The sequence below is a fragment of the Eucyclogobius newberryi genome, unplaced genomic scaffold (genome assembly GCF_026437365.1).
Source record: "Eucyclogobius newberryi isolate DKJ021-1_F unplaced genomic scaffold, fEucNew1.0.hap1 SCAF_2, whole genome shotgun sequence".
Taxonomy (NCBI): domain Eukaryota; kingdom Metazoa; phylum Chordata; class Actinopteri; order Gobiiformes; family Gobiidae; genus Eucyclogobius; species Eucyclogobius newberryi.
In genome coordinates, this window is record NW_027315834.1 from 20,765,882 (window position 1) to 20,777,615 (window position 11,734).

The window sequence follows — 11,734 nt, forward strand, 5'->3', positions numbered from 1 at the left end:
CAGAATGAGTGCATAAAGATTGTCAGGGACAGGTTTGTAAAGGTCTAAAGATTCAAACAAAGTATTTTTGTGCTTTGTCCCTCACTATCTCGTGCTCAGCTTCTGGGACTTCAGGGATTCATCAGTGTAAAAAGAAAACAGAATCACAAATATCTTACATGTTGGCAGAGCGTTAAAAGGCACATTATGCTGAATGTACTGACAAAGGCACAGGAATGAACGCAGTTGGAAAAGGCCGTGGACTTTATCAAGGAAAATATTACTTCATTTTTCTGTGGACTAAACATTTGGAAGTGGTGTTTGAATGAGTGTGTGACATCTGACACATATAAAGTGTAGATAATCTGTCCCTCTCAGGCTGTCAGACTAGTCAGTCTGTGTGTGTCATGTCACCCAGCAGCAAGGAGAGAGCACAAGACCTTGTCCAAGAAGAAATACTTCAGTCTGTGACAGAGGTTTTGGTTAAACACTATAAATACTGAGATTCCAAAAAAAAAAAAGTAAAACCTTGGGTTGTATAATTTCTTCCTTCTAGTTAGAAAAAAATATTACAATTTCTATTATAAAGCGGAATATTATAATGAGATCACCAGGTTGAAAATTATACCAAACAAAATCTTTAAAAATTAAAAACTACACTGTGTACAGATGCTTGCCTCAAGTCATTCAAAAATACTTTTGGATCCCATTATTACTTATTCATATTTAAAGAAAATCAACTAAAAATTAGACCATTTTGATTTAGGCATTAGCAAGCCATTTATTGTTTTTTGAGGAAGTTAACATGGTTAACTGCATTGAAAGTATAACAATAAACCTCTAAAACTTAGTAAGAGGTCTTCTCTGAGTCACAGAGAGTAGGCTGTAGCAATAAACATACAATATATTGGCAAGTAGATATGTTTTAGTAAGTACATTCATCTAAGCTCTCTGGTACAATATACAAATTAAAAAATAGAGTTTGTATGCTTTGCGATCACCATTTATCCTTTTTCTGTTCCGAATATTATGAAATATTTCACATTAAAGTGTAATAGGTTCTTGTATAGCAGTCACATACATCAAGGCATATGCGTAAAAGGTACATCTATGCGTTGCTTACATGATAAATATGCAGTTTTGATCATTTGTGAATACCAAAGAAAGTATGGCCAATACCAGTCTTACTCTCAAAGACAAACAACACAAGACAGGAAACACTCCACTGAGGACAAGTACAAATCCATCTTTGTACTACAGGTGAGCAGAGGGATAACCGTTTGGGGGAAAAAAACAGTTCAGAAAAATACTTATTTAATAAATGGTTCGGTTCAACCCTAGATCAATGGTGGTTGCATTTACTACAAGTGTCACAGACATTTTAAGTGTCTTGGACCCTCAAGCCAGATGAGAATGGCTTTATTTATCAGGATGAGTGATCGGCACCACTATGTAAAAATGCACTTTCTTAAGGCATACCCATAACAAGTAAATGAGCAGAAGTAGTGAAAGCTTAAGAAAAGAAAATTATACTATAGGCCACATGAAAGTACAACTGATCCTAAAAATACTGCTTCTAAAGCTTAAGTGTCAACTTTAGTAAAAGGAAGTAATTTAGTGTGAACACAATATTCTCCTCATAGCATGACCAGTACTGCACGACTAAGTGAAGCCATCCCATGGCCCACAATATGTTAATCTGAACAGCTAAAGGTGAGGAGAAAATGACTTAACACAAGTACATGTCAAAACAGGCATTAATTAGAACACAAAAGGCATTTGTTAAAAAAAAGAAAACATGAACAAATGAAAATATGCACTTGGATGAGTTTTGGCAGCCTAAATGAGTACTGACACAAAAAGGGGAACCAAAAATAAAACATGTGCACCTCCTGGTTACTCTCGTTAAGAGCGAGATAAGATTGATCATAAATCCACCAGGTCTTGGCATGGTTATACATGTATGCTGCAGAGTCTACCGCGGTAAGGACATTCGACTTGAGCTCAGGAATGGTTCACCAACAGATACAGTCCATCCTGATTAAAGCCGCACCACATTAAACCCAAATTCAGATATAAATTCAACAGTCTCACGTCTTTTTGAGAATGTTATTGTGCAAAAAAAAATGGAATTGATGAGTGGATTACAAATTACAGTATATTAGTAATACAATGCCAATACTTCATTTGAATAACAAAATCAAACTAGACAAATATGTGTGAAATAATCTCCATATGTAAGGTCTCAAACAATATTAAAGGTTTATATGACCAAATAGAGAACCAATGGCAAAAATAGTATATTTTCAGAACATAACAACTGTTTTGGCACATGCCTCTTATTAGGTTTGCACTCAAGTCTATAAACAATGTATGTTATCCTTTGGTTAATAACAAAAAATAGATGACCAAAAAAATCAGTTTTACCCTGAACAGCACAGATCCTGTATGCAGCCCTTTATGTTTTCCAGACTGCAGTTCAGGGGCATCTACTAGTAAATTGTGATTTTCAATGGCTTGTCTTATGGTCACAGTGGTTGAAATTCAATTTGAGAGTTAATGCTGACGTGGAATGAGACAACAGGTCCCCGGCCCTGTTGTCTGCTTTAGGTCTATACAGTATGTCTTTATGGTCAAGTCTATGTCTTCAAGGTGTGGCTGGCAAAAACTGCTATCAGGATCCTAAAGGAAAGATGAAAATCACAATGAATGCAGGTAAACTGTTGGGATCTGTCTATGAAAATTGGTCACATTGTAATGAATGAGGTCCAAAATAATTTGAATTTAATAGGGTCATGAATGACGCCCATCGTCTTTAACAACCAACCCGGATTATGCCGAGATGAGAACACAATATAGCCTACCTGGAATTGAACGAGCATCAGCAACTGTAAATCTCATCTGAAACTCTTTTGCTGCTGCATCAAGCCAACATTTTCATACACTCTGGAGTTTTCCTCCCTCATTCTGTAAAGAACACTAATTGAATGAATGAACTAACAAACCATTACATTCAATTAAATATGCATTTGATATTATGATGATTTACTCTGTGCAAGTGGGTGTTGGGATAGGAGTGCAAGGGGGTAAAGGGCTCTGTTCTCCTCCAGACAGATCAGACAAGGAGTACTTAATGTTAGTGTACTCTCGCCCTTTAATTTTACTTTTCTGCAAATAAAAAAAATAATCATATGCAATTAGATGTATAATATAAGAAAGTATAGGAAAATCATCCCCAGTTTAATATTATTTTGCAGACCTGTTCCTCCTCTATGCGTCTCTGCAGTGTTTCTATGTAGTGTTGTACAGCCATATAAATGAACCTATATTGAGCCTCAGTCTGTACCATTCCTGAACGCTGTGAGCGAACCATCTGGATAGTTTTTGGAACATCAATATCACAATCTACACCTGTAATGAGAAGAAATTTAATACCCTCATAATACAGATTTACCTTTAGAAACACTCATTGCTCCAGATCATATTTTTTTCATTCTTGACTTACCTTTTTCTCTGATTACATCTATAAGTATGTCGATCACTATAAATGTTCCCGTTCTCCCAATCCCTGCACTGTTTCACACAAAACACATGTATGATTGCACCGTCCCTTGACACAAACAAGAGTTCCATTAACTGTGTGTGGATGTACCTGCAGTGCACTGCTATAGGACCAGCATCCATTATGCTCTCCTGTTTCAAGTTGACCTCCTCCAGGAAGTCCAACACACCACCTGGGTCAGTGGGGACTCCGTGATCAGGCCAGGCCCTGAAGTGATACTGCCAAACAGTACGCTCTGTGTTGCCCTGAAAGCATACAGTAACACTACTTGATAGGATTTATGGGTAAATCTTAGACCCAGGATTATAAGTTTATGGTCCATGTTACCTGTCCAACTTTGGAGAGTTTGAGCTCTCTCAAAATGTAGTCATGTGCAGCCGTTTCTCTGACGTTACGAACACGCATGGCACCGTATTCCTTGAGTGCAGACATTTCTGGCCAGTATTTCACACATTTACTCTGTTGGTAATAATAAAACAGTTGATCTGAATACAACACAATTTAAAAAAAAGCATTTATCTTAAATTATAACATTTGGTGCTAGTGGAGACTCACCTTTCCTCTTTCTACTTCTTTTGTGGTCATAACAATAACACGAGAGTTCTCTTGAAACACCATCCTCCAAAAGTCACTGATGGTGTTTTGCAAACAGCCCTGAGTGGCAATGTAGCACTTTTTCATTTTAGTGGTACTACACTTTGGGTCCAGTTCTGGCTGTAGACACAATTAAAGAAAGGTTTACCCACAACATATTGTTTGTAAATGTTGTCTCAGTGTGAATTTGTCAGACCAACCATAATAATATTGGCATTAATGTAGTCAGAACCGGGTTCATTTTGGTCTCCATCATTCAGTACCACCCGTGTGTGGTCAACTAAAAAAAACGTACATGTTAGATGATTGTAAACATCCTTGGAAAGTTCCATTTGCAAAATAGATTTTTGTGCACTCACACGGCAGAATGTTCTTATATCTATTCTTGTTTTTATTTTCTGCTCTCTGGCCCTCTTTGCGACTGTAAAGCAGCTTGCACTCCTGCTGTTGCAAAGTCTAGATAAAAGAAATCAGAATGACAGCAGAAATATTTGTTTATGTAAATAATGTCTTGCAACGCAAAGAACACCTCACCTCAAATTCTTCCCAAAAGCCTTGTTTGACTTTGTCAGTAGCCTCTGCTAGCTTGCTGAGCTCTTTAACGCGACTTTCAATCTCTGCTGCATTAATACGGGTTGTATTTAGAGGCTAAAAAACAGTCAAAGCAACAAGACCGTGTTTACACCTTTGTGTGAAAAGCATACCCTTAAGTGTTTACCATTTATTAAACTGTAAAAGCCTTTGTACAGTAAATTAAATATCGTACCTGTTTAAGTTGCAACACAGTGCCCAAGGTTTCCACCATGGGGTTCTTTTTGTAGTGCTCTACCAGGTCTGTGAGAGAATCAAACTTTTCTCCTCCTCCAACGTCATACTTTAAGTCTTGCTAAAAGAAGAATTACAACGACAACAACAAAATATAAAATAAGAAGTTATGCGAATATAAAATCAAATACGAAAACAAATTTGTTTAGTCAGACACAGTGCTCACTTGACAGCGGATCATAACATGAGTAACTTTGGGTTTGCTGGTGTCACTGGTGTCCGTTTTGTCATCTCCCGTTCGCACTGACAAAACAAAGTCTCCAGGATGACTTTGGCTCTCCCTCACCAGGAAACTGCCATTCTTTCCCTTCTCGGTCAGAAGCTTTTCAGCCTCTCGGCCAGAAAGATGTCCATGGAACCACCTGACAGAAGACATTTATTAAATGCATACGCAAATCGGTGCAATCCCAAATGTGTCTAGGAGTGTTCCATTGTAGAGGAAAATTCAGTTGTATCGTCTGGACTTTTTAGATAAACAAAATGTTTTGACTCTCATCCAAAAGTCATTCTCAATCTGCAAATCAAGTCTGGGAACTCAGGTTTTATATCCTACTCTGTGGAAGCCCTGCCCACCGGGCGGATTCTTCTGATAAAGGGAGTTTTTGGTTTCACTTGAGACAACTCTTCTTTGTAATGCAGCAGCAAGATTACTCACAGGAACTTAAAGAAGAGAGCATATTACATATACTATGGTTGAATCTTAAACCTCCCTTCCGGTTTACAGAAAGATTTTCTTTTTTAGAAAAAGATTGCCTCTTTAACTTCTCTTCCAAACCACCTCACTGTCTTCGATGGAGTAGTTTGTGGCTTCAAGATGAAGATGCATAGTGCTCCTGCATTAGCGTGTCTTCTGTGGGGATAAAGCCTCTTGTGAAGTGGCTGTTTTAGAAAACGCGCAACAAGCAAAAAAGAGGAGAGAGCTGTGTGTTTTAAACTCACGAGTGTGACTGGAAAGAGTGTTTTTGTGTGAAAGAGCATGGTGTTTTGAGCTGTAACTCCGCAGACACCCTGCAGCAATGTGTCATCCATGTAATGGTACCAAAGTTTTGGGGCAATGCCTAAAAAGGAGGTCAGTGCCTTCTTCTCAAAATGCTCCATGTACAAGTTGGCCAGTATGGGAGAGACAGGAGCCCATGGCACAGCTGTGAATCGGTCCCCGGAATTGAAAGTATGTGGTGTTAAGACAGATGTCTAGTAGTTTGCAGAAGTGTTCAGGTGTCAGTTTGGTCCTTTCCTGTAAGGTGGTGTCTTCCTGTAGTCTGGTCCTAACCGCTGCTACTGCTTCAGGAGGTCGGGATGCAGGTGAAAAGGGACATGACATCATATGAAACCATGAGGTCAACTTGGTCCATCAGGAGATGTTTCCCTTTGTCCACAAATGTATGCGTGTTTTCTACATGATGTTCCGAGTTCCCAACCAATGGTGCCAAGATGGTTGTTAAATGCTTGACCATATTGTATGTGAAGGAATCGGTGTTGCACACAATGAGTCTGAGTGGAACATCTCCATTGTGGATTTTAGGAAGGCCATAAATGCATGGATTAGCTTCCCCAGGATACAGTCTGTAATACAGACGCCCGTCTATAACCTCCTCTTTTTCAAACTTTTGTAAAGTCTGTCACCTTGTGGAAGGTGATAGACTAGACCTTTATGAGGAGGTCTCGTCCAGTGGGCTGGACTTACACAGAGTAGGATATAAAACCTGAGTTCCCAGACTCGATTTGCAGATTGAGACAACTGATTTTTTTTCTACAATACATACATATGCAAAGATAATGTTTATTGTCCAAGTAACAGCAGGGACATTCATGCATAACCACTCTGTAATTCATCACAGATAGATATAATGAAAGACTTATCACTCACCTTTCAGAAGTGGGATCAGCACAATTAAGTGGATATTTGAGTTCAATAACATCACCATTTTTCTCCTTTAGTTGCCCATGATGCTCCATATAGAATTGAACAAGCTCAGCCAGTGTGGCGAATTTCTCCCCACCATATAGGTCATAATAGTCCCCAGTATTCTGAATTTTAATGTGTGTGACTGCCCCATTTCGCCTGAAATACAAAACATAGAAAAACTTAAAATGGTTTGTGACAGCATTACAAAACATATAAGAAGTGAGAAAACAAGTGATCACACAGGGAAGAGTTATAATAGAATTGAACAGAAATACCAACCTTACAGAGAGGGTGAAGTCCCCTGGATTGCTCTTACTGGGTCTGGCTAAAAAGCTCCCGTCCACTCCTCTCGTCAACAGGAGGTTCTCAGCCTCTACACCGGTGATGTTTGGGTGAAACCACCTAACAGGGAAATGTTTTGGTTAAAAGTCAGTATCAGTTTTATGGCCTTTGTCAGAACAATTCACTAACTTGCAAACTTGCACCTGGCATCCAGTCAAATCACTGTACAACTTATATAATGCACTGTGGGAACTTGAAAAAACAGCACTTTTGGAGGTTTATTTAAACTTAAAAAATAAAAAGCTGTTGCTTTGATTTTTGTTTAGAGCCTAGTGAGTGATACTAAAGGCTAAATCACTTTGGGTCCTGTGGAGTTCAGCTGCTCTTCCATCAACAAACCTTTTTAAAAGGTTTTTAAAACGACTTTCAACATAATATATTTTATTCCACTGACCAAGATACACATGCCAGCGATTACATCTGCGGGTTTATGTTTACAGAGCTCTTGTTTGGGTCTGCTTTTAAATAGCCGCAGCACTAGATGGTTGAGTTGTCAAAATGTCTCCAATGTTTTGGCCCCAAGCAATTGAGAAAAGTTGGTTAGCTCGATCAGCTAACATTATCAGCGTTTATTTTAAAGTCCCTACAGACTTCTTCTTACCTCCGAGACGTCATTTTGCTGCTCACTTCCTCGCTTGCTTTACTACGGCTTCGGTTAGCTTCGTTAGCCGTTTGCTAGATCCAAACGTGTCAGTTTCGATCACAGTTCAAAGTGCTTCATCAGTTCACACCCGAGTTTGACGGGTCAAAATGAATGCATCGACAGAAAAAAATGTAACAGCAAACGCTGCAAAAAGTCTCAAGGCCTCGGCCCTGGAGACTTCAGAGCGAGTCGACTATTTGACGTCACCAAACATGCGACAAAACAGAGAAGGCTTGAATATTTACACCAGCGACGACCGCTGTGATCCACCTACTTTAAAATCCATCTAGCTCAATCCTGCGGCAAACCAGGGAATGGGAATTAAACAGACCCTTGACTTTCATTGTGCACAAGCTCTTAAGTTTTACTTTAGATGACACAGTTGTGTTTGCTCGTGTGTTTTCCTTTTTCATAAATAGATGTCCGGTACAGTAGTAATAGCATTGACATTGAAAACTAGGGTTTCATGCTATGCTCAATAAACTCTACTTAATGATCTTTCTCACAGTTGCAAAAATCTATACTACTGTCAAAAACTGACTCTAAATAATTCAATTGTATATCTGCTTGATTCTAGCAGCTGCATGCTTTTATCGTGATGTGTGTGAATGTTGGTCTGTTTTTGTCCCTCCCCGACTGCCGTTACCCTGTACGTGGCACAGCCACAGAGCAGCTCGGATCACAGGCTGCTCTCTGCATTTACTTTGACACACCAACCTGCTTCCTGCCAGTTTGCAGGATCTACCGTGGCACGGATACTTTCAGAACTATATATACTTTGTAAAGACACTTGCCACGCGTTAACGATGTTTACTGTGTCAGAAGTGTGCATTTTATTGACCGTCCTATGTTCCACTGCGTCCGGCTACTTTGTTAGCATAGACGCCCATGCCGAAGAGTGTTTCTACGAGCGGGTGAACTCCGGCACAAAGATGGGCCTAATGTTTGAAGTAGCTGAAGGAGGCTTTCTAGATATCGATGTTGAGGTAAGGGTTATGATTACGTTATCTAAATATTTAGCATTTGTAGTGTATGACATGTTAACTTGTGCTTTTTAAGGCCTTTGCTAATATTAGCTTAGCACTAGGTCTGCGCATCATTACTAAATATAACATGATCTTGATGCCACAAGAAGTTTTGAAAGAGAAGTTTTTGTAATTATGGTGCCTTATGCAAATCAATACTACAATCAAGTATTTTGTAACGCTCTTCGAAAGATTTCCATTTTTAATACACCGTATCCAGTTATTTACTGATACAGGAAATGACAGGTGCACATTAAGTTATCAGTTTCTCATTTTTATTTCATATATTCAAAATAATAATATTATTTAAATCATGGTAGTGCAAGTTGAAAAACAAACGTATGCTTTGATGTGTAGAGTGAATCCACCATATGTTAGCTTTGTTAGGTCATCACTGTTGAATAGTGTTCTAGTTCTATTGTTACATTTTTATGGTTGGTAAATATTTCATTCATTATCTTTAGATTGAGTCCGTCTGAAATATTGTTACTTATTGGTTCAACATGTATGTTCATTGTAAAGGAATTGACATTAAAAACAAACTTACAAAATAATAAATGTTTTTATTAATTGTCCCTCTCTTTCAGATAACAGGGCCAGATGGTAAACAGATCTATAAAGGGGACAGAGAGTCAAGTGGGAAATACTCTGTGGCAGCACATATGGATGGGACCTACAAGTTCTGCTTTAGCAACAAGATGTCCACCATGACTCCTAAGATTGTCATGTTCACCATTGACATTGGAGAAGCTCCTAAAGGCCAGGACATGGAGACTGAGGGTAGGGATGTGTTTCTGAATAAAATATACAAGAAGTCACTTTTATTCATATCTCACTTTGTTTACTTTCCTATGGATGCTCTTATTCCTTGTAGGAGGTGACAGCTGGGATGGTAGGGTTACACAGCCTGATGTTATGACATAGATTTTAGAGTTTGTTTTGGACTGTTGGGTTTTCTTTAACCATTATTGCTTTCTTGGTCTAACATTGTTGACATGATGGGTTTTAACATAATTAAGCAGCACTGGATTGAAAACATTGAACTGCTCATGTATTGCACCTGATTATGCTGTCCACCCATCTAAAATATGATATACTTCCAGCACTTTGTTTTCTATGCATGTTTTTTAGCTGCTTTTTAAAAAAAATGTTTTGCTTGAGATTAACACAATAACTTTCCTGTCAGCTCACCAAAACAAGCTGGAAGAGATGATCAATGAGTTGGCTGTTGCTATGACGGCTGTAAAGCATGAGCAGGAGTACATGGAGGTCCGTGAGAGGATACACAGAGCAAGTAAGTAGTGTTAAATAATAAATGAAGTGTTCACAGTTTATAGTTTATTGTATTATTGTGATCTTTCTTTTTTCTAGTCAATGACAACACAAACAGCAGAGTGGTACTGTGGTCCTTCTTTGAAGCGCTTGTTCTAGTGGCAATGACACTTGGACAGATTTACTATCTGAAGAGATTTTTTGAAGTTCGACGAGTGGTGTAATGAAATGGAAGTTGCCTCTCTGTCCCCACTGTGTTTCAACATCAAGATTGTTATTTACACTCTGCAAAGCAAGACTGGCTGTTTGGGTGAATGCTGCATATTTTTGTTTAGTTTTTTGATTTTTTTTTTGTTATGTTAAACAGAAAGCCAAAATAGCATTTTCTTTTTCTTTGACAGTTTTTTTTTCTTTGTATAATACAGTTCACATGTGTAATTGCCAGTCCAGTTTGTGATGAGTGGCGCAAATCGTTTATGCACACGCCCGAATATAAATTAAAAAGTTTCCACTGTTTTAAAACCCATGATTCAAATTACATGTGGGGTTTATTTTCTTGATTCTCAACCTCACAGAACGATGTGCAGATTATGTTGTTCAACCTGCACATCAAAGACTAACTGCACTCCTGATAAATGTATCTGATAATTTGTGTGGTTTGTTTGTTTTTCACGTACATTTGCTCAACATAATTTTTTTTTTATTGCATTAGTCATGTTAGAAGACACTTGGTTGTTTATATTTTCAACTATCCTGCCTACTTCCAAACAGTAGGATTCAAACAAGTGAACCAGCACTGAATTGAAACAATGGGTTTTTAGTAACAGTGGAAATATGTTACATGTTGATTTGATTAGGGTTGGTGGACCCTTAATAACTGCTGTGTGCTTTAGTTGAGTAATTTAGTCGGGGTTGGGAATTTTAAATTATGTTTTTCACATTTTAAATTGTTTGTCTATGGAGTATGTTTAATGACATGTAAAACATTTTTGTGTTTGACATTCTCAAAAAGTGATCGTCCATTGCCCCCCACGGTACATATCATTAAATATGCTCCAGTTTTGTATTAGCAATGTTTCCTGCTCAGGTCACAGAATCTTCCTGTGACTAAAACAGTCCAATAATTAATCTGTAAATGACAAATGGTTGTGGAAAAAGCCCCATGTTTCATAATAAAGACAATATTATATAATTTTATTGTTGGATTTTTCTGTTGCAAAAAAGTAAGATTAAAAGTACTTTATGTTCTCTAAACAGCAATGCTGTTGAATATATTATATCTATACTATATAGTGTATATTTATACTTATCGTATGTATAATACATTACATATAATATTTTATACATTATATTCATTCATTTTCTACCGCTTTTTCCCGTTAGGGGTCGCGGGTGACTGGAGCCTATCCCAGTGACTTTGGGCCTTAGGGGGGGTACACCCTGGACAGTGGCCAACTCGTCGCAAGATATATTATATGCAATATATAGTATTTTACATTGTATGTGCAGCTTCAGATCCTCTATTTGAAAGACTTCATTTTAGTTATTAACTGTATTTAGACTGTTGACTATAAAAATAAAGGCTT

General features: G+C 38.0%; 2 protein-coding genes across 3 annotated transcripts; one reads left to right on the forward strand and one right to left on the reverse strand.

Annotated features, from left to right (window-relative positions):
• Positions 1-734: 734 nt before the first annotated feature.
• Positions 735-8,077, reverse strand: ptpn11a (protein tyrosine phosphatase non-receptor type 11a). The gene is made up of 16 exons (XM_072454300.1): positions 7,810-8,077; positions 7,146-7,268; positions 6,828-7,022; positions 5,127-5,322; positions 4,902-5,021; positions 4,670-4,783; positions 4,495-4,591; positions 4,336-4,415; positions 4,097-4,255; positions 3,869-4,000; positions 3,632-3,786; positions 3,485-3,552; positions 3,239-3,390; positions 3,029-3,147; positions 2,844-2,946; positions 735-2,661 (listed from the first exon to the last, which is right to left on the reverse strand). The coding sequence occupies exons 1-15, from the start codon at positions 7,821-7,823 to the stop codon at positions 2,877-2,879; spliced, it is 1,794 nt and encodes a 597-aa protein (XP_072310401.1). The 5' UTR covers positions 7,824-8,077; the 3' UTR covers positions 735-2,661; positions 2,844-2,876.
• A 409-nt stretch (positions 8,078-8,486) lies between these two features.
• On the forward strand, positions 8,487-11,342 carry tmed2 (transmembrane p24 trafficking protein 2). Of its 2 annotated transcripts, XM_072454301.1 has the most exons (5): positions 8,487-8,837; positions 9,464-9,656; positions 9,751-9,768; positions 10,063-10,170; positions 10,248-11,342. In XM_072454301.1, the coding sequence occupies exons 1-5, from the start codon at positions 8,658-8,660 to the stop codon at positions 10,370-10,372; spliced, it is 624 nt and encodes a 207-aa protein (XP_072310402.1). In that variant the 5' UTR covers positions 8,487-8,657; the 3' UTR covers positions 10,373-11,342. The 2 variants fall into 2 exon arrangements, with proteins under 2 accessions (XP_072310402.1, XP_072310403.1); XM_072454302.1 differs by lacking the exon at positions 9,751-9,768 and having other exon boundaries at positions 8,490-8,837.
• Positions 11,343-11,734: the final 392 nt, after the last annotated feature.

Coding starts and splice junctions, on each gene's coding strand:
- tmed2 (XM_072454301.1), top strand. CDS start 8,658: ATGTTTACTGTGTCAGAAGTGTGCATTTTATTGACCGTCCTATGTTCC. Junction 8,838..9,463: donor TTCTAGATATCGATGTTGAG/GTAAGGGTTATG, acceptor CCTCTCTTTCAG/ATAACAGGGCCAGATGGTAA. Junction 10,171..10,247: donor TGAGAGGATACACAGAGCAA/GTAAGTAGTGTT, acceptor TCTTTTTTCTAG/TCAATGACAACACAAACAGC.
- ptpn11a (XM_072454300.1), bottom strand. Junction 4,592..4,669: donor GCTTTTGGGAAGAATTTGAG/GTGAGGTGTTCT, acceptor TCTTTTATCTAG/ACTTTGCAACAGCAGGAGTG. Junction 2,947..3,028: donor CCAACACCCACTTGCACAGA/GTAAATCATCAT, acceptor TGTTCTTTACAG/AATGAGGGAGGAAAACTCCA.